Source organism: Rhinopithecus bieti, unplaced genomic scaffold, assembly GCF_001698545.2.
Source record: "Rhinopithecus bieti isolate Rb0 unplaced genomic scaffold, ASM169854v2 scaffold_8350, whole genome shotgun sequence".
Classification (NCBI taxonomy): Eukaryota; Metazoa; Chordata; class Mammalia; order Primates; family Cercopithecidae; genus Rhinopithecus; species Rhinopithecus bieti.
Genome location: NW_016806031.1, coordinates 142011 through 162326, shown reverse-complemented (window position 1 = coordinate 162326; position 20316 = coordinate 142011). Strand labels below are relative to the sequence as shown.

General features: G+C 45.4%; 1 protein-coding gene and 2 pseudogenes across 2 annotated transcripts; 2 read left to right on the top strand and 1 right to left on the bottom strand.

The window, feature by feature from the left end:
- The first annotated feature begins 3830 nt into the window (after nt 1-3830).
- LOC108531166 (GTPase IMAP family member 5) lies at nt 3831-10552 on the top strand. 2 transcript variants are annotated; one of them, XM_017874479.1, is made up of 4 exons: nt 3831-3920; nt 4303-4508; nt 7752-7800; nt 9084-9997. In XM_017874479.1, the coding sequence occupies exons 2-4, from the start codon at nt 4467-4469 to the stop codon at nt 9962-9964; spliced, it is 972 nt and encodes a 323-aa protein (XP_017729968.1). In that variant the 5' UTR covers nt 3831-3920; nt 4303-4466; the 3' UTR covers nt 9965-9997. The 2 variants fall into 2 exon arrangements, with proteins under 2 accessions (XP_017729968.1, XP_017729969.1); XM_017874480.1 differs by lacking the exon at nt 3831-3920 and having other exon boundaries at nt 4460-4508; nt 9084-10552.
- Nucleotides 10553-13835: 3283 nt separating this feature from the next.
- On the bottom strand, nt 13836-15950 carry LOC108531157 (GTPase IMAP family member 5-like; annotated as a pseudogene).
- LOC108531165 (BET1 homolog pseudogene) lies at nt 14524-17381 on the top strand (annotated as a pseudogene).
- Nucleotides 17382-20316: the final 2935 nt, after the last annotated feature.

The following is a 20316-nucleotide window of genomic DNA, read 5'->3' as shown; positions in this document are numbered from 1 at the left end:
TGGCCTTTTGGGCTACCTAAATGGGTGAAGGGTCTACTCTAAATGCAATGCTAAAGAATTAGACAACCAGACATCAGCTACCCAGACAACTCCAGAGGTCATGATAAAAAGCTCTTACACCTGCTCTGGGCGCTGTCCTGCCCTGACACCTACATACTCTCTGCTTCCTTTAAAATAACCACTTCAAAGGGCACCTTCCTCACCTCCTGTCAACCTTGATCACATGTCCAAGTTCTACTCCACACTTCAGGGCTTTCTCTTTCGAGTTGGTCCGTTTTGACCTCTTTTCTTCCCAAAATCCTGCTTAATACATTGTCTAAAACTGTGCTTTCATGTATTTTTTACCATGACCCTCAATTTTTTACTGCTTCCCAGAACTTACATACACTTATATTTTGTGTGATTAATTTTGATAGTTTCTATTCTGCTCTATTTAATTTTTTAATGCTCTATAACGGGGTGTATGAGATACACTTGTCCAAAACATTCATTTAGGACCCTTACTCATTGTCTTTCATTTGCGTAAGTCTTGTCTCTGTAATAAGATTTCAGATTCCTTAAGAGGGTGGCTTTTTGTCTGCTTCCTATGGGTGCTGTCTGGACTTACCACCCATTAGGTCTAGTGTGCAAAGACTCAGGAGAATAGGGTAAATTTGCTTTAAAAATGCAATGTTTAGATACTTAGAGTGTACTTCATGGCATCATTAATCCTTCCTCCATGTTGTGTGTCAACTGTGGGCTCAGATAGCTGCCGCTTTTATTGACCTGGATGTTTCTGAATCCTCAGCTCTACCTCCTGGACTCACCCCTAGATGATTTCTGCCCCCTGCCCCCCACCCCCATGAAGCCTCTTCAGCAGGTGTGGTCTCTGTAGAACACCCTGATCCAGGAGGCTCCTTTTCTCACCTCCAATTAGGTGCCCTTGACCTGGCCCCTCTCAGCTCTGAAAAGAATAGCCATGACCTTGTCCAGAAACAAAGGAAATGATAATGTTGATAATACAGAAATGCCTGCATTTTAATACTTTTTTCCAGCAACTTTTATCTGCTCTTTGATTTTCATAAGAACACAATGTTCTAAAAAAGTTCCAAGAAAGAACTTTTTTTAGAGTGACTACAGACAAGGAAGAGAAATCACACTTCAGCATTTGGCTTCAGCCCCTCCCAACTCTGACTTGGGGTTTCATTTCCACATTTCCCACTAGTCATGTTCATGGGAGACTTCCGTGGAATCGGGTGAGATGATGGATGAAGAGACAGAGGCCAGATGGTGAAAGAGAGCAAGCATGACTAAGTGTTAGGAGACCATGTGGTGACCAACAGGCTCAGTTTGACTGGGACTAAGGGGTTTCCCAGGACGTGGGCCTTGTAGTACTAAATCCAGTCAAATTCAGGGCAAGTTGGCCGGTTGGTCACCTAGGACCTCAGCCCAGTGGCTCAGAAGAAAGTGGTAAATGTCGCACCTCCTTTTTCCCTTATTCTTCCTTCCTCCTTCATCAGAAGGCAATAATTGTCTATCTTCCATTTCAACAGAAGGTCCAAGGCGTGAGCCCTGAGGTCCTTGAATCACTCCAAGTTGATAGGGAAGGTGGCTCCCCAAAATGTCTCTGAGATGGAGCTTTGGCATCTCCTCAACTTAATAAAGCTGATTCTCAGGGCAGCCTACAGGTATCTACCCTGAGATGGCTACTGCACTCAGAACTCCAGAAACTTCATCACATAACTAGAGCACATGAGTTGCAGCTCAGCGTGCCCAGTTCTGTGCACCAGGGAGCATCGCAGAGCGAGAACAGGGATAGCAGAGGTGGCTGGGGATGGATAGAGACCTGCTTTCAGCAATTCATCACATTTTGTACTATGTCAGGTTTGGTAGAGAACTAGCTCTGTCCAGGCTGAAAAGGGATTGAATTTGGTGTCGAACAGAAGGATAAGGAAAATGGCCACTTCCTAGGTGTCCCAGGTTTCCTGGGGGTTTGTTTGTTTATTTGTTTGTTTGTTTTGCAAATCTGAACAGAGGAATAGAGAGGGTGTGGGAAAAGGCACAGAGTCTAGTTTTGGAAATACTTTCATATCTGGATATATATGAATTTCTACAGTCCTGCTTTCTGAAAGTAGCTACCTAAGATTATTCTACTAGCACTAAATGTAACTACAAAGGGGGACATGAGGGAAGAGTTAGATCATTTAAGTCATATGTTTTACTCATTTATTCGGTAAGTATTTTGAGCACTTTTTAGGGCTAAGTTCTAGTAAGATCCTGACCTGAAGACAGTCCCTGACCTCTAAAAAGCCCACGATCTCATCCAGAAAACTGATAGAAACCAGTTAACACATTTCATCATTGACTCCCTGAGGTCTCTTTGAGCCATAAGAGGAGCCTGGGAACTACTAGCGAAAAAAAAGATAAGACTTAGAGAACAGAATTCAAAGCGGAAAATCAGTCCTTAGCTGGGGTGCCAGAGCACCCAGTTAAGTGGATAAATATAATGTTTGCTAATAGTTCAAACCACAAGGAAAGAAGAGAGGGAGTTTGAAGATGTCACTAGAATGAAGTGAATTTGCTACATTGATAAGAATGGTTAGCATCGGTGCCCCTCACTGTTTATAAGATTTTGATGTGAACTCTGTCCATGAAATTTTTGAGGGATTCCAGGCAGTTGCTGGGGGAGTACCTGGTCCCTATCTAATAAGGGTGAAATCCTGGTCAGATTACAGCCCACTTCCTGCCCTGCTCTGCTCAATTCACACAAAGTATGAGTGCTGACTAGCTTGAAAGTCCTTGAAGAATTTAAAAGTGTAAGGACCAATAAAAGTCAAATATAAGGAAAAAACTTTAATTCTCTTTTCTGGAGAAAAAATAAAGTGGAAAAGAATTACCCCTCCCTTCTTAGAGTATTTTATTTAGAAAGCTTGTAAGTGTGAATTCTTTCTCCACCCTTTGTAATGCAATCTTTTTAAAAGCTGTTTGACAGCCCAGGGCTGTCTTCAGAGCACCTGGAAGCCATCCCTTTGAAACGCAAACATCAAGGAAGGTAGCGTCCCCACCTCCCAGTCTCCGTGGGAAACCAGGGGCCTAATTTAGGAGCCTAACTTGACTTAGGTAGGAGCCTGAGATCTGCCAGCACCTTTCTGAGTTGCAAATCTTCCTCTTGCCATAGAGGATATGAGAAGTTTCCTTTTCCTCTGGAAAAAGACAATTAGCTAACACAGATGATTACTGAGTGAGTTTAGGATGAACTATGTATGACAAAGGGTACTGTCAAGTCCTCTTACTTGAGTACTAGCTACGGTTTAGCTTGAGAACACATGTGTAATGGGTGGCACCTACCTGGCTATATGACCAGGTGACATCCCTCTCCGTCTTTGCAATCTCTTCCTGGATTGTCTGGGATCCAGATCACATTCTGGTTCAATGCACGTTCAATAAAATTGTTTTCTTTCTCTTCCGCCTCTGTGGAGAGGTTTTCTGGGCTGGCAGGGGATTGTTTAAAATTGTTTACCCATCAAGTCTTAGACAATTGTTATGATATGACTGTAAGCTCCACTTCAAATGTCAACAGCGAGGGATGTGGGGATTCTCTTGGCCCTGATGGCCCTCCGCCTAAGTCCCATTGTGTTCTCCATCTCATAATTGCTTTATGTCCACTGCTCTAACCTTAAATGGCAATCAGCTTTATGTCCACTGCTCTCCCAATCAGTTGAAAAATAGAGGTTCTATCACCCTGCTTTCAACCCTTACCAGATAAACTGACACGTGGACTCCACAATGTCCCCACAGGGAGGGCTCCGTCACGTGGCAAACAGCTTGCCAGGGTAAGTCACAAGCCAAAAGTCAAACCCTGCGAGGGCTTGTTCTGGTCCTCTGTGGACCAGAGTGCCTTTCTGATCCTGGTTAGCAGAAGCTTTCCAGAAGCAGAGCCTGTGAGAAGGGGCCCAAGAGTGCTGGGAGGAGTAGGTGCCCCAGTGATGGGTGCTGAGGGCAGCAGCTGCTGCCCAGAACTTTCCAGTCACCAGGGGCCTTTTCTGAACTTGGAAGTGGGAGAGTCTGTAATTCCCTTCATATCTCCTTCTTCCAAATACTGCTTGCTTGAAACAGTCAAAAGTAAAAAGGAAATAGGACGGGGCACACTGTCCCAGGGCAGGCTCATGACAGGAAGTGGCCCGTTAAGGAGGCAGCACATCGCTGCATTCAGCTGGTTTTCAGGGGCTTGTTCCCAATCAGTTTCCAGCCAATGCCAGGGTGTCCTAGTCTGCAGGGGTGTGGGGGGCACACTCCATAATCTCTACTTTTCTTTTTTTGCAGCTGAGTCATGGAGCTTTCAGCCCCTGCACGTGGCTCCTCCTTAACTGTATCTACTCAGCCTCCCTCAGCCCTGTGAATAGCCTCCTCACACACAGATCACAGAACAGGGCTCTCTCTGCTGTCACTTCACCTTCCTGAGAGAGGACCAGCCGGCCAGAGCCTAAATGACCGCCACCCTGGAGGACAGGGCACAACAGCCATTTCTGGTAAGGAGAACTGGGTTTATGCTCACAGAGACTTGGGGAATTGGAAGGATCGCAGTTTGGTCACAGCTGTTCATTTCTGATGTGACCTTGCACAGATCCCCTCACTTCTGGGTTCCCTGGTCTGTAAAACGGGGCAATGGTGGTGAGGGTTGTGGGCATTAGCAGGTGCACAGCTGGTGGAGCACAGCCTAAAGAATCTGCGCCTCCACTCACAGCCCAGTCCCAGGCAGCGGGCTTTGCTGCCCCATTGCCCATTACTTAGCCAAGTCGATCTCCATGAAACTCTCAGGGAGTAAGTCTGAACTGATCCTCTCACCAGTGGAACAGATGGGAAAACGGAAGCTCCCAGAGGGTAATAGGCTTTCCCCATCTCCCCTAGCATGATGGGGCATTCTTCTCAATTTTACCCTCCTAATTTCTCCTGTCCCAGACCAGCCAGACACGCACTATGTCTCAGACAAGCCTGGGAGCTGAGGATGGATTCTTAGGGCTCCCCAGGGCAAGTGTAGGATATTTTCCCACCCCAGGAGCCTCATGTTCCAAACAAGACCCCTGAGTGGACCTTTTCTTGTGACTTTCAACTTCTGAAAACTACCCCATGCTCCCCTAGATTTCCCACATTTTTCCTATGACACCCTGCAGGATGCACTGTAGGGAAACAGGCTCATGTTTGGGGCACCTGTGAACAATCCCTTTGTCAGCCAAACTTGATGTGAGAGACATGCCGTGGAACCACAGTGACCAAACCGCAAAACACATCATTCCAATACCTGGAAATATATGGGCTGGGGCAGACGGGTGAAGGAAATACTTATGAACAAAGAAGACAAGAAGTGGTTTGATCTTTTCTAAAATAGTACGGAAGAGGCTGCTTTCTTGTGATTTGCTAAAATAAGCTCTTCTCATGGTAAAATCAGGTTCATGCAATTTTCAAATCAGAACATGCATTTTGTTCATTTGCTTCACCCTTTTCCCTGAGCAGACCCTCCCACCGGCTTGCCAGAGGCTGCTACTTTCTTGCTTGCACACTGCCTTCCAATCTCTCATGACCTTTGGTCTCATTTGTGGGACTACTGGTAAAATTTTTCCTTTGGAGAAGACATCTGCCTTCATTTTTAATTCCCCCACTTTTGTCTGCCCTGTAGACCAACATGTATCACTTTCCCTCAAGCCTACGATGTGTCCACCACGCTTTATTCAGTTATTTTATAATCTTCTCCATGACTCATTTTAGCATTGCCATCAGTATCCTTTCTGACTCACCTGTGAACACTTTGTTATTTGTTAATATCTGCCAAAAAATATATTCCTCAATGCAGCCTGATCCACTCAGAGACATTGGATTGGGAAAGCTATTGTTGCCGCTCGTTTCCTAACCTAACAGAGTTTGACTGGCTTTTGTGACAGGCAATTGGCTGTTTTAAAAGGAAAGACCCCAATTGAGAGAAATTCCTGCCACCGACAATTTTATTTTTGAATAACCTTTTATAAAAAATGCACTCAAGATTTTGCAATAAAATTCTGTGTGTTGGTTTTAGGGTAGGCTTCTAGCTGTCCAATTAATTTGTCTCCTGACCAGGGAGTGGCAGCATTGTACACATGTTCCAAGAGGGTTGTTGACTTTTTTGGAATAGTCTCTTTTTCCGCCTATGGACTCAAGGACAATACATAGGCAAAAGGAGCCATTTCCTGATGCTAGCTCCATTGTAAATATGTGACCTTTGGCAGATCATTTAATGCTCAGTTTCCTTGCATTTTAATAGAAATTTTAAGACCAGTCTTGATCACATCACAGGGAATTTGAGAGAGCAATTAAAATAAGAAGGATGAAATAAATTTGAAAATTATAAACGTCTGCACAGAGGTTTATTACAATTATGATGTTCATAATCAACATCATTACCACTGTCCTCTTGACCCTTACCACATCATTTTGTTGATTCCAAACCTCAGAAAACGTCATCTAAAGTAGAGAGGATGTCAGGGAACTGGTGCTGTTTTAGCAAAAGCCAAAAGCATAATTTACCAGAGACAAGAACAGGGTATGGGAGAGAGAATACTCTTCTCTGGGCTTAAGAAAAAGAAAGAAAGGAGGGAGGGGAGGGGGAAGAGGAAAGGAGGAAGAAGAGAAAGAAGAGAAAGGAAGAGAGGCAGGAAGCTGTCTTAATACATTCTGATAATGCAAAAATAGATTGATTGACCTAAAGAAGGCCAAAAAAATCCACTGAATGAATAGAAAATGTAGAAAAGATAGAAATCACAGAAGTTATTAAAATGGAAGTTTATAGATAACCAAAATAGCAAACCATGAAAACTGTTTTTAATTTAATGATAATCAGTAAAATATAAGTTTAAGTCAATTAAGACATCCTTATTTATGCCCATAAGGATGACAGGAAATTAAAAGTGTAATATTACCAAGTGCCTGTCGAGATTTGGGGACTTCTTATAAATGGGTGGTGCAAATAGGAGTTAGCACGACTCCCTGGGAGTCATATTTGGCAATATCCAGTCAGGTGGAAGATATACATCCCCAATGCTGTGACACAGTGCTGGAAACCCAGAGCAGGAATGAGTTGTTCTTGAATTTGGCCTGAAGTTGATTCTTTCTCTTCAATCACCTCACTACCTCCTCTCCACCAACCGTCAGGATGGGAAGGCGGTCATACCAGTCCCCCTGCACCATTTCCTCTCACGTCAGTTCTTTGTGTCCCTGATCCCCACTTCCACCCTCCCATTGGAAAGTACCTTGTAATTTCCTCTCTGCCACTGGAATGCCCACTTGACACAAAGACTTTCTAGGACTGGAAGTTTCCACTACTTCAAATAAACCAATCTTATTTACAGCAAGGCAATTTTTTTCTCTATTCTGGTAAGTTTGCCTAGTGTAATTTCAATTTTTTTTAACACCCACTCTTTGTTTCATAGAAGAATGTTTTCTTCATTTCATGCCTTTCTGGTTGGGGGAGATAATCAACTGATTTGTTCCCAAATATTTCCTGATTTTCTGTTAAGTTGAGGGGAGGGAAGCAATAGTGCACTATTTTAGCATAACCTAACATCACCTGGTTTGCTTAAAGTTATTTACAGATGTTTCAAAGTAAAATATGAGTTAGAAAATTAGTGATGGAAATGGCTCATCTGAAGATAATTATTCTTAGATATCTGAATTGAGGTGCTCTCAGGCTCTACCAGCTCCCATATGGACATTTGCTTTTTATCCTTTTCCTGTTTTTATTCCAGGAGAGAATGGAAGGATTTCAGAAGGGCAAATATGGAGCTATGGCTGAAGGTAAGAAAGTCTTGAAGTTCTCAAGAGCCCCAGGTGCTTGGGAGAATCACAATTATCTCCCCACTTACCTTCCCCTAAAACACAGTGGCAGAAACCCATTCATTTTAAATGAAGAAGATAAAGGCAACCATCATTTTTTACCTCGCCATACCTCTTGTGCCTAATCAAACAATCACACACGCACACACACACACACCCCATAGTGTGATGCTCTCCCTGCACCAGGTGTGTGGGAAATGTGGAAAGGAAACCAAGTCATAAGTTGAAGGGTCTGGAAGCAAATGGGTGAATATGTTTTCTCTTTCTTTGTCTGCTGACAGCTCAAAACAAAACAACAAAAAAGGTCCCCATAGGGATTTAGTCATTGTGCTTGCTACAAAAAACCTCAGAAAAACTTAAGAAAAGGAAGAACCAACCCAGAGTGGGAGGAATAAAATAATAGATTTTTAAGAGCCTAAAGTGCACTTTGAATTCATTTGGGCTCCAGAAATCCGCAGGTTCTCCCCTCTTTGTGCCTTGAAGATTTTAGCTCCTGCCACAGTGTCACCGTCTCCAACACCACTTCTGCTATAATTTCATGTGCTTCCTTCCATCAGCCACATAGATTAGCTTTTCAACACACATGCTTCTATTGAGGTTATGTTCTATCTTTTTGAGCCATCCACCTTAGGGTCATCTCCCAGACGTTGCCCTAACATTAACTACAACTTACGTCATCTCAATTTCAAACATTTCACTCCCTACCCGGAGAGCACAGACCCAGGGACAGGCAGCTGACCCCCGGCAGTGGGTCATTATAGATCTGCCAGTGGAGACCTGCTTGACCCTCAAGGCTTGAATGAATGTGTGGAGTGTGTCTATACAAGTGTGCCTGGAAATGTGTGGGTGAAAGAGAAGTAATTGTATTTTCTCACTTGTAACTACTCATCCCCTCCCTCCTTCTAATAATTCTCCATGGAGTTGGCCTAAACACCTCGCAGGGGAAAACACAAGGACCATTTTCTTTCAGGAAAGCTCTATTTGCCACAATCCAGATGAAGTGCTTAATGCATCCCCTTAATGCAGCAGTTCTGACTCCTGGCTGTGGATCCAAGCATGGGCTTCCAGTGAGGCTTTTTACATGCAAGATTCGCCTACAGTTGTATGCACACTTTTATGCACACATAAACATGTCTGTCATTCTGGGGAGGAGGTTCATAGCTTTCATGAGATAACCATGAACAATGACCTAACATTCTTAAGGATCATTAACTTAGTAAGACACAAGACTTCTTTTTCTACAGGTAGATCAGAAGATAACTTGTTTGCAACACCAGCGGCATTGAGGATTATCCTAGTGGGCAAAACAGGCTGTGGGAAAAGCGCCACAGGGAACAGCATCCTTGGCCAGCACGTGTTTGAGTCCAAGCTGGGGGCCCAGTCAGTGACCAGGACGTGCCAGGCAGAAACAGGAACATGGAACGGGAGGAAAGTCTTGGTGGTTGACACGCCCTCCATTTTTGAGTCAAAGGCTGATACCCAAGAGTTGTACAAGAACATTGGGGACTGCTACCTGCTCTCTGCCCCGGGGCCCCACGTGCTGCTTCTGGTGATCCAGCTGGGGCGTTTCACTGCTCAGGACACAGTGGCCATCAGGAAGGTGAAGGAAGTCTTTGGGGCAGGGGCCATGAGACATGTGGTCATCCTCTTCACCCACAAAGAGGACTTAGGGGGCCAGGCCCTGGATGACTATGTAGCAAACACGGACAACCGCAGCCTGAAAGACCTGGTGCAGGAGTGCGAGAGGAGGTACTGTGCCTTCAACAACCGGGGCTCTGGGAAAGAGCAGAGGCAGCAGCAGGCAGAGCTCCTGGCTGTGATCGAGAGGCTGGGAAGAGAGCGAGAGGGCTCCTTCCACAGCAACGACCTCTTCCTGGATGCCCAGCTGCTCCAAAGAGCTGGAGCTGGGACCTGCCAGGAAGACTACAGGCAGTACCTGGCCAAGGTGGAATGGCAGGTGGAGAAGCAGAGGCAAGAGCTGAGGGAGAATGAGAGTAACTGGGCATACAAGGCGCTCCTCAGAGTCAAACACTTGATGCTTTTGCATTATGAGATTTTTGTTTTTCTTTTTTGGTGCAGCATAATTTTTTTAATTATTTTTCTGTTCATCTTTCATTATATTTAAATCTCTGGACCCTGGAGCACTTCTAACGTATCACCCCATGGAGTCGTTGTTCTAATAATCACCAATTCAGACTCGGATCCTCATGGTCTGTGGAGCACGCTGCTTGCTGTCTGTGCAGCTCCCATTTCCCCTTCTACCGTATAGACTTGGAGCTGTGTGCCTCCACTCCAAGACTGCCTGCCTGGCTGCTGTAAACACTCTCCCACTCTCTCTGCCAATGACTGCTTCAGGAACGGGCCTGAGATCCCATGCAGGTCCATGATAAGTGAGTAAAAGTCTGCAGAGGTGGGGATGGAAGATCTCTCCTTAGAGAGAACCTATCTTTGTCCCTGGCATTGTGGGATCTGGGTGTGACGCTGGGACTGTCAGCAGCTTTGTGCTGCCAACCTGAGGTTTGAAGGCAGTGCCTCAGAGCAGCAAAGAGAGTTGGGGCCACCTGAGCCACCAGCCCTGCAGCCTGCCCCATCTCTGCATTTCCAGTTGTGTTAGCCAATAAATTTCCTACTTATTTAAGCTATTTGAGCTCCGGGTCTCTTTTACCTGCATTTTAAAACATTCAAAGTAATGAAAATTTCTCCACATTCCCTTTTGTCGTTTCAATCTGTTGGAACTTCCCAGTCCACTTGCTTCCTTTGAGCAAGTGGCATCCAGAATAAAGGAACAGGGTTGGCTTTTCTTGTTCCTAAAATTAGGAAGAACCTCCTGCTCCTACTGAAGTGCCTGCCACATAGTGGACATTCCCTGAACTCTGAGTAAAGCAAAACACTTTCAGTTGGATTGCATTGATGAATGGGAGTAGGAAAGGGTCAAGGAAATGGGGTGCCCTCTATGCAGGGCTTTCTCTGAGCTTTCTTCTCAGTTTGGCCAGGGGCCCAAGAGAAACACAGCTCACATTTCAGTGCTCTGCAAGGAATCACTTTGGCAAACGTTCACACATGAGAAAGGTTAACCAAACCCTTTCTCCTTCTCCACTGTAAAATTTCCTTGGATCAGCTCTCCAGCTCTATTTCTTTGGAAGTTGATGTCCACAGGGTTGGGGTGGTGGGCAGGCTGTTGGCTGGGTATCAGGCAATCCTGCTCACCATGAAAGTGATTCCTTGTTAGTAGAGGGAGTGTGGACCGGGTGACCCGGGAATGGGCCATCCCCACACTGGAAGGAGGCTACTCTGGCAGCGCCGCTCTGTAATGCTTTCTTAAGATCATGGCTATGTCCATCAAGAGTGCCTCCCTGGAGGGAGGGAGAGCCCAGACAACATCTACTGGACCAGTTTCCGGAGGCTTCAAGGTCACCACTTATGTGCAGTCTTTGCCTCCCTCAGCTCAGCCCACTCCTCCTCTGCGTGGCTGCTACAGTGAAGGGAGCCACATTTCAAAGTCACCCAGGACAGAGGTGAGTTCCCTCCCGATGTTGTCATCAGTGACCACACCGCGGGGCACCTCCTTAGCTCTCCCGAATCTGTCCTGTCCGTCACCACTGCTACTGCTGGAGTGCAGGTGCTGATTTCCTCTGAATGTTATCCCTGTCTCCAGGCTTATACTCATACAACCCAGCTGCCACTTGCTGCCACCTGATCTTCCCAAGATACACCAACCTGCTTAGAAGCCTCTGGCCAGGATTCCAGGATGTACTCTGGAATCCTGAGAAGGAGGCCCAGACCCCCCATCCCCACCCAGCCCCAGCCCCAGCCCCCCATGCACCCCTCCTCCCGTGTGCTGACTCCCATCCCATTCCTTAATCACATGCCCCTCAGCATCCAGTGACTTCCCCCAAGAGGCAAGGATGTTCCGTCAGCTTAGCATCTCTCCGTCTAGGAAGCCTCTGCCGAGCCTGCCGTGGTCTCCTTCTTGCTGACATTGCTTCCAAAAGAAACCTTCTCCTATAGCCCCACTTTTATGTGCTTTCATCCCTCCACCCCACAGTCCCCTGGGAAGCAGAATCCTGTTATTTTTTATCTTACACTCCTGGTGCCAGGCATTGACCCTGACCCTCAGTCTAACATCATAAATGTCTGTGAAGCTGGACTGCATTAAATCAAGCTCATTGGAGCGGTTTGGGAACACTGCATTGAGGAGGTGGTCCTTAGTCTGAGAACTCAGGGTTCCCAGGGTTTAGGGAGCTGGCACACAACACACTCCCTGCACATGTTTGGAATCAGTTCTGTGCTCGAGGATTCAGGAGTCAATGCCATGGAACCAGACATGGAGCTTCATTGCCAGCAGCAGAGCTGAAGGATGCTGCTAAGGGGCATCACAGCCGAGCACCCCAGAGTAGTCACTTGCCCATCCAGCCATGGCCTGTCCAGGATGGCTGCAGGTCTTCCTTACCGAACACAAAGAAGAAGGTGTGGTGGAGAGACCAGGGGCTTCCTCTTCATCTGATTACCTGTTTCCACTGAATTCCCAACCTGCCCATACTTGAGCCCCATGTCTGCCTTCTTCTCTTTATTGCCATTGAGATGGGGACCACTACCCTTTCCTCAAATTCCCACGGGCATCACACGTCACTGTCCCGGATGCTACTGAGTTTGGGGTTAGCGATGTGGCATTGCAGTGCAGCCCGGCCAACAATGGGAAATCAGTGAAACAGATGACAGCCCTCAGCCTAAATCTGGCCCACCACCTGTTTTGTACAGCTATAAGCTAAGAGGGGTGTTTACATTTCCAAATGGTTGAAGAAATCAGAAGAAAAATAACATTTCATCTTCACACGTGAAGATTGCATGAAATTCAGAGTTCAGTGCTCATGAAGTTCTAGGGATCAAAGCCTTGCACATCACGTACAGTCTCATCCATAGTGGCCTTTGTCTATGCAGCATAGTTGAGATAAGTAGCTGGAACATCTACCATATAGTCTGCTGAGCCCAGGTTTTCTGCTCTCTGGCCCTTAAAACTCCTGCTCCAGGACATCCCAGGTCCTGCATTTCCCAGCTGCTCTCCTTGCTTTCCCCAAGGCAGGCCCCATCCGGCCACTGCAACCCCTTGCTCTCTTTCCCTCAAGTCCAGCCCCTTGTCCTCCAACCTCCTCCACACCTCCAGGGTCCCCTGCTTGGTTCAGCAGATTGACCTCGCCATCCTTGCTTTCTGAGGTGGGGGCAGGGCATCATCTTTTCAGCCTGTGAATAAATCTGAGCATATCTACGAATAAAGTAAGGAATTCTGCCAGCAGCTTGTCTCATAGCACATTTCTCCTCTTGACATCAGGAATGCAGAAAGCAGGGCCCAGGGTGAGACATTCTCAGAGCCTCGTAGCCAAGCACCTTTCTTCCTGCAAGCCACCAAATATTCCATGGCCATACCCAGCCAGTTTATGATTTACACTCAGAAGTTAAAAACAAAACAAAACAAAAAAAACTAGTTTTATTTTTCTTTCTTTCTTTTTTTTCTGAGACAGAGTCTCACTCTGTTGTCCAGGCTGGAGTGCAGTGGCTCAATCTCGGCTCACTACAACCTTCACCTCATGGTTCAAGCGATTTTCCGGCTAATTTTTGTATTTTTAGTAGAGACAGGGTTTCACCATGTTGGCCAGGTTGGTATCGAACTCCTGACCTCAAGTGATCTGCCCGCCTTGGCCTCCCAAAGTGCTAGGATTGCAGGCGTGAGCCACCACACCCAGCCAATATTTTATTTATCTAAAAGCACTGGATGGAAAATTGATGATATGTCTGTTGCAAGGAAGATAAATTGGGAGTGAAATTCTGTAAAAAGCAAGCAAAGGGCTGTAGACACATAAACAGAGATGACAACTCTGGGAAAGAAAAAAGGCAGGCTGTAGAAATCACCTAAAATGCTCAGTGTCCACAAGTGATACACAAGTTCATTAAAATGGCAAGAACAATCAAACCACATGTAATAAAAAGGCAGACATGACAACCTAAGAAAGCATCTGCTGTTTAACTCTGGGGAGCACTTTGCATGGCCGGTTACTCTCATCCTCCCTCAGCTCTCACCTCTGCTTCTCCACCTGCCATTCCACACTGGCCAGGTACTGCCTGTAGTCTTCTTGGCAGGCCCCAGCCTGCCTCTCTGGAGCAGCTGGGCATCCAGGAAGAGGTCGTTGCTGTGGAAGGAGCCCTCTCGCTCCCTCCCCAGCCTCTTGATCGCAGCCAGGAGCTCTGCCTGCTGCTGCCTCTGCTCCTCCACGGCGGCCCAGTTGTGGAAGGTGTAGTATCTCCTCACACACTCCTGCACCAGGTCCTTCAGGCTGTGGTTGTCCATGTTTGCTACATAGTCATCTAGGGCCTGGCCCCTAAGACCTCTTTGTGGGTGAAGAGGATGACCACATGTCTCATGGCCCCTGCCCCAAAAACCTCCTTCACCCTCCTGACGGCCACCATGTCCTAAGCAGTGAAATGCCCCAGCTGGATCACCAGAAGCAGCACATGGGGCTCCGGGGCAGAGAGCAAGTAGCAGTCCCCAATGTTCTTGTATAGCTCTTGAGTCTGGACCTTTGACTCAAAGATGGAGAGCGTGTCGACCACCAGGACTTTCCTACTGTTCCATGTTCCTGTCTCCACCTGGCACGTCCTGGTTACTGATTGGGCCCCCAGCTTGGACTCAAACACGAGCTGGCCGAGGATGCTGTTCCCTGTGGCACTTTTCCCTCAGCCTGTTTTGCCCACCAGGAGGATCAGCAGCAGCAGTGATCCTGGAGCCAACCTGTCTTGTCCTCAGCCTGTGAGAGTGGGTGAAGAGTGAGCATGTAAAAACTGCATTCTGAGGAGGAGGCACCAAAAGACAGAAGGCAAAGGCATCCAGAGGCACTGGCACTCTGGGTCAGTGAGGACTCCACAGCTCCGCTCCCATCCCTGAGCCCACATACAGAGAATGGAGGGACTCACACAGTGTTTGTGGGATTACCCAGCTGGCCAGAGCTCCAGGGCTCTTCCCCATTGGGACTGCTGAGCTCTGCCCCTTTCTGGCCTTCCCTCGATGCACTTCCCACCCTGAGGGCCTGGGCTGGGGCCGGCAGGAGGCCGTTTTCTCGGTCACTGCATGGTCCATCTCATGCTTTCTCCCTCTCCCATCCCTAGCTGATCTCTATTTTTCATGATCACTGAGTTTTATTTGGAAAATCTTGTCCTCACTGAAAAGAGGATGGCAATTAAGAGCTTAATATGCTGTATTTCTGGGGGTAAATGTGTTTTCTTTGTTGTTGGTGAATACAGTCTTGTGCCTTTCACTGCCAGGTGGGAAGTTTGCCCCCCGGTTCTGAGTCTACAACCCTTGACCTTTATAAGAGCTTTACCAAGTGCAGCTCTCTTGCCTGTGCAGAAGGCACCTGCTCCACCCATTCGAAGCCCTTCTATTTTGTCCTAGAGGGGAAAACATACATGGATTGTTCACACTGGAGGCAGATGTGATATCCAACACAAAGCATCACATTTTACAGATGAGGAAATTGAGGCAAGAAAAGAAAACCCTGCTGAAGTCACACATTATTTAGGGGATGAGCTGAGACTAACACCCAGGTCTGCTGACTTCAGGTATTCTCAGCAGTAGCCTGGGCTTCCTGCTGAAGAACATACAGACAGCCCCAAAATGCACCACAAGCCTGCGTTTCCCAGCACCTGTATTTAACATATAGGCAGCCCCAGAATGCACCACATGCCTGCGTTTCCCAGCACCAGCTAATGGGAGGCGGTGAATGGAAGGCAGGGAAGGCTGATGGATGCTGTCCACCCAGATCAAAAAAGTCAGTAGTCATTTCCAACTGAACATCTGGCTGTCATGTGTTCTTGTCCACTTTTAGGGTCTCAGGGCTGGTACCCAAACTAAAGTGTGCCCAGCAAAGCATCCCCCTTTGATAAACTCACAAAAGAAATTATCCCCTACGTTTCCATGGTGATGGTGGTGCAAAGGGTGACCAACCATCCTGGTTGGCCCAGGTCTGAGAGGATTCCCTGACTGAAGGACTTTCAGTGCTGAACTGGGAAAGTCCCAGACACACCAAAATGAGTTGCTTACCCACAGAGTAGGAGATTGTCATGGGTCCAGGTTAGGGGTGGGGAGTAGGGGCATGTACATCCAGCAACTGGAGAGAAGAACTGATTCGTTGGGCTCAGATCAATGCCTTATGCTACAGAGGATTGGTGCTTCCCTATTCCTACCTCAGTCTTGGACCAGTCACTACCCCAGGGGCACTTCTCATCAAGCTCCCTCACCTCCTTACACTGTTCCCACCATACCTTTCCTCCTACCTCTTACCTCCTACTTCCAGTGCTCAGGTAGAAAATCCACCCAGGCTCCACAGAAGAATGACTTCTCAGGCTTCGCTACTATGAAAAACCCATACAACCCTTTCCAAAGCAACGTGAGGACCTTGCTGTGTGCAAAGTTTCAGTGCGTTGCCTTGTAACAGGCTCAAGGCATTAATGCTAAAGAGTGAGTCCCTAATTGCAGAATTGCAGAGCCTATGCCTGGTCAATTGAAAAAATACTTTTTGGACTGATGTCATGGTGCTTTAGGGGAAGAAGTTAGTGTTCCACGGGGCCCTGGTACTGAAGATGTAGTCCAGGTCACCCCTAACTCTTTCCCACTCACCCAACCCTCCTGCGCCCACCTTTTCCCTCTCTCCTCTAGCAGAATGGAGCATACAGGCCTGGGTGAAGGAGTACCTCCTGGCAACTCTGGGAACAATGGGTACGCTAATAGTGGGTATAGTGCCTGTGAAGAAAAAAACGAGAGACTCACTGAAAGTCTGAGAAGCAAAGTAACTGCTATAAAATATTTTTCCATTGAAATAGGCCATGAAGTTAAAACCCAAAATAAATTATTAGCTGAAATGGATTCACAATTTGATTCTACAACTGGATTTCTAGGTAAAACTATGGGCAAACTGGAGATTTTATCCATAGGGAGCCAAAAACAAAGCTGCTGGGCTCTACAATGCTGTTTTATTTATTTGTCTTTTTTTTTTTTTTCATTTATTGGATTAGTAAACTGAGGTGATGCAAGTAATTGTGAATTTGGAATTTGTTCCAATTTAATGACTTAGTGTACCTCTTTGATGAAAATCAGCACCAAAACATTCCTAGTTTTCAAACACTATGGCATTTTCCATTGAAAATTGCTTCACATTTCTTGTTTTATAAATCACGTTAGATACTACAGTGCTCTTTGAATATTGTCTGTTTTTTCTGTTTCTTTTTTTTTATTTTAAGTTCTGGGTTACATGTGCAGGATGTGCAGGTTTGTTACATGCGCAAATGTGTGCCATGGTGGTTTGCTTCACCTATCAACCCATCACTATGCCACCTAATAGCCTGGCATACATTAGCTATTTTTCCTGATGCTCTTCCTCCTCCCACCCCACCCTCCCCGACAGACACCAGTGTGTGTTAGTTCCCTCCCTGTGTCTGTGTGTTCTCATTATTCAGCTCCCACTTGTAAGTGAGAACATGTGGTGTTTGGTTTTCTGTTCCTGCATTAGTTTGCTGAGGATAATGGCTTCCAGCTTCATCCATATACCTGCAAAGGACATAATCTAATTCCTTTTTATGACTGCATAGTAATCCATGGTGTATATGTACCACGTTTTCTTTCTCCAATCTATCATTGATCAGTATTTGAGTTGATCAAATACCGTTTCTTAATGACTCATTTTGGCCCCTGTCAAAATTGGGGGAGACTGTGTGGCTCCCCCAATTTCCAAGTTGTTTTTCTATTGCTTGCTAACTGTCAGATTAAACAGCATTGTAATATTCTGTTGTTATCAAAAAAGTAGCTTTATGTCCCGTGTAAGGAAACTTTTAGTGAGAGAGTAACAGAATGCCTGAAGAGCCTGACTGTGAGCTCTAGAAGTAGTCAACCAGTTTGTGATAGAATGGTAACTGAATTTTCCTAACTGCATCAGCTGTGATGACGTGCTCCCTTTTCCTCCTTTAGTTAGTGAAAATCATAGGCTGATTTCTTTTTACCTATAATCTTCCTAATAATTTTTGGTGATAGTGACCCCTCACTTCTCTATGCCCAAAAAACTCATTCTTTAAATAATGCTTGTCATGTTGGCATAGTTCTAATAGGGACCAATGCACATGTGTATCCGTATAGTTATTGTTTTATATTAACTTTATAAATTCTGTTGACTTGGCTTATAATAGTTTTATGATTTTTACTATATAGGTAGGATTATATATAGATTATCATTTGTGACAGAATAATGTGAAGTTAAGTAATTACTAAACTCTAAATGGAAATAGTATTCAAGAAACTCAGGCACTGAACTTGAAGATAAGAGTACTGTTGCTTTAATCCAGTGTATTTGCTTATGGAAAGAAAACACAAAGGCGGGCTCGAGTAAAAAGAAATGTTAAAATATTGTTAAAAATTCTGTATTACTACTATTTTGGAATTTAACCATTTATAGGTTCCAAAATAAATTTTCAAATAGAATGTTTTATAAATAAAAAACGCTTTTTGGAATAAATCGATTTTCTAATGTTCCTTGGGATCATGCCACATATGATGGTATCTAGCTCCTTGCCCCCCAACACAGACACAGTTAAATTGGCCAGTGATTACTTTAGCAGGGAAAATAAATTAATAAATAAATAATTTTGGAATCATTTTCACGGAAGTACTAAATGTCAAAACTCACTTTCTATGAGGTAATTCCCTAGTAATTTCTTTTTGATTGAGCCTGAGGGTATTTTTAACACCAGTACTGCCTCCTGGAATCTCTCTATTCTTTAGCCAGGTCCCATGGAAGCTAATCTAATCTGGTTGCAAAGTCTATCCCACAGTACACACAATTCAAATAAGAGTTATCCACGCACAGCTCTGATGACACAACTCAGGCCTTGCCTTTACATCCAAGCAAGTGCTGATGTTTTGGATAGAAACCAAAGCACTTTCTGTCATCCTGCAATCTGTGAGAGGGCCCTTCAAACTGAGTGTATGGTCATTCTTACGTGTCACTTGGCGAGGCCATAGTACCCAATGGTCTAACCAAACACTAATCCAGGTGTTGCTATGAGAGTATTTTGCAGATGTGGTTAATGCGAAGTAAGGATTACCTTCCGTAACATAGAGGGAAATCACCCAGGCAGTTGAAAGTCTTAAGGCAATAACAGATTTCCCAGAGAAGGAATTCCACCTCAAGACTGCAGTGTCTACTCCTGGCTGAGTGCCCAGCCTGCCCACCTGTACCACAGATTTTGGACATGCCAGCCGCCGAAATCACATGAGCCAATTTCTAGAAATAAATCTCTTACTAGATATATCCTGTTGTTTCTGTTTCTCTGGAGAAACCTGACCGATAGCCAAAGCTGATTATTTCTACTGATACTCAGAGAAAGAGCAAACCTGAACATAAATCTATCTTTTTGGCTGGGCGTGGTGGCTCATCCCTGTAATCCCAGCATTTTGAGAGGCCGAGGCAGATGGATCACCTGAGACCACAAGTTCAAGACCAGCCTGGCCAACATGGTGAAACGCTTTCTCTACTAAAAATAACAAAAATTACCCAGGCGTGGTGGTCCATGCCTATAATCCCAGCTACTCAGGAGGCAGAGGTTGGAGAATTGCTTGAACCCAGGAAGTGGAGGTTGCAGTGAGCCGAGATTGCAATACTGCACTCCAGACTGGGTGACAGAGTGAGACTCTGTCTCAAAAAAAAAAAAAAACAAAAAAACCTCATCTTTCCAAGGAAGATTATTTTCTTTTCAAGAATGATATTTGGGTGGACCTTTTCAAAAGATGTGCTTGCAACTTACAAGGGATGTGAGGGCCTCTTCAAGGAGAACTACAAACCACTACTCAGTGAAATAAAAGAGGACACAAACAAATGGAAGAACATCCCATGCTCATGGATAGGAAAATCAATATCGTGAAAATGGCCATACTGCCCAAGGTAATTTATAGATTCAATATCATCCCTATTAAGCTACCAATGACTTTCTTCACAGAATTGGAAAAGCTACTTTGAAGTTCATATGGAACCAAAAAAGACCCCGCATTGCCAAGACAATCCTAAGCCAAAAGAATGAAGCTGGAGGTATCACACTACCTGACTGCAAACTACACTACAAGGCTACAGTAACCACAACAGCATGGTACTGGGACCAAAACAGAGATATAGACCAATGGAACAGAAAAGAGCCCTCAGAAATAACACCACACATCTACAACCATCTCATCTTTGACAAACTTGACAAAAACAAGAAATGGGGAAAGGATTCCCTATATAATAAATGGTGCTGGGAAAACTGGCTAGCCATAAATAAAAACCTGAAACTGGATCCCATCCTTACTACTTATACAAAAATTAATTCAAGATGGATTAGAGACTTAAATGTTAGACCTAAAACCATAAAAACCCTAGGTTGAAGCCTTGTAGATCCCTGTTGGGATAT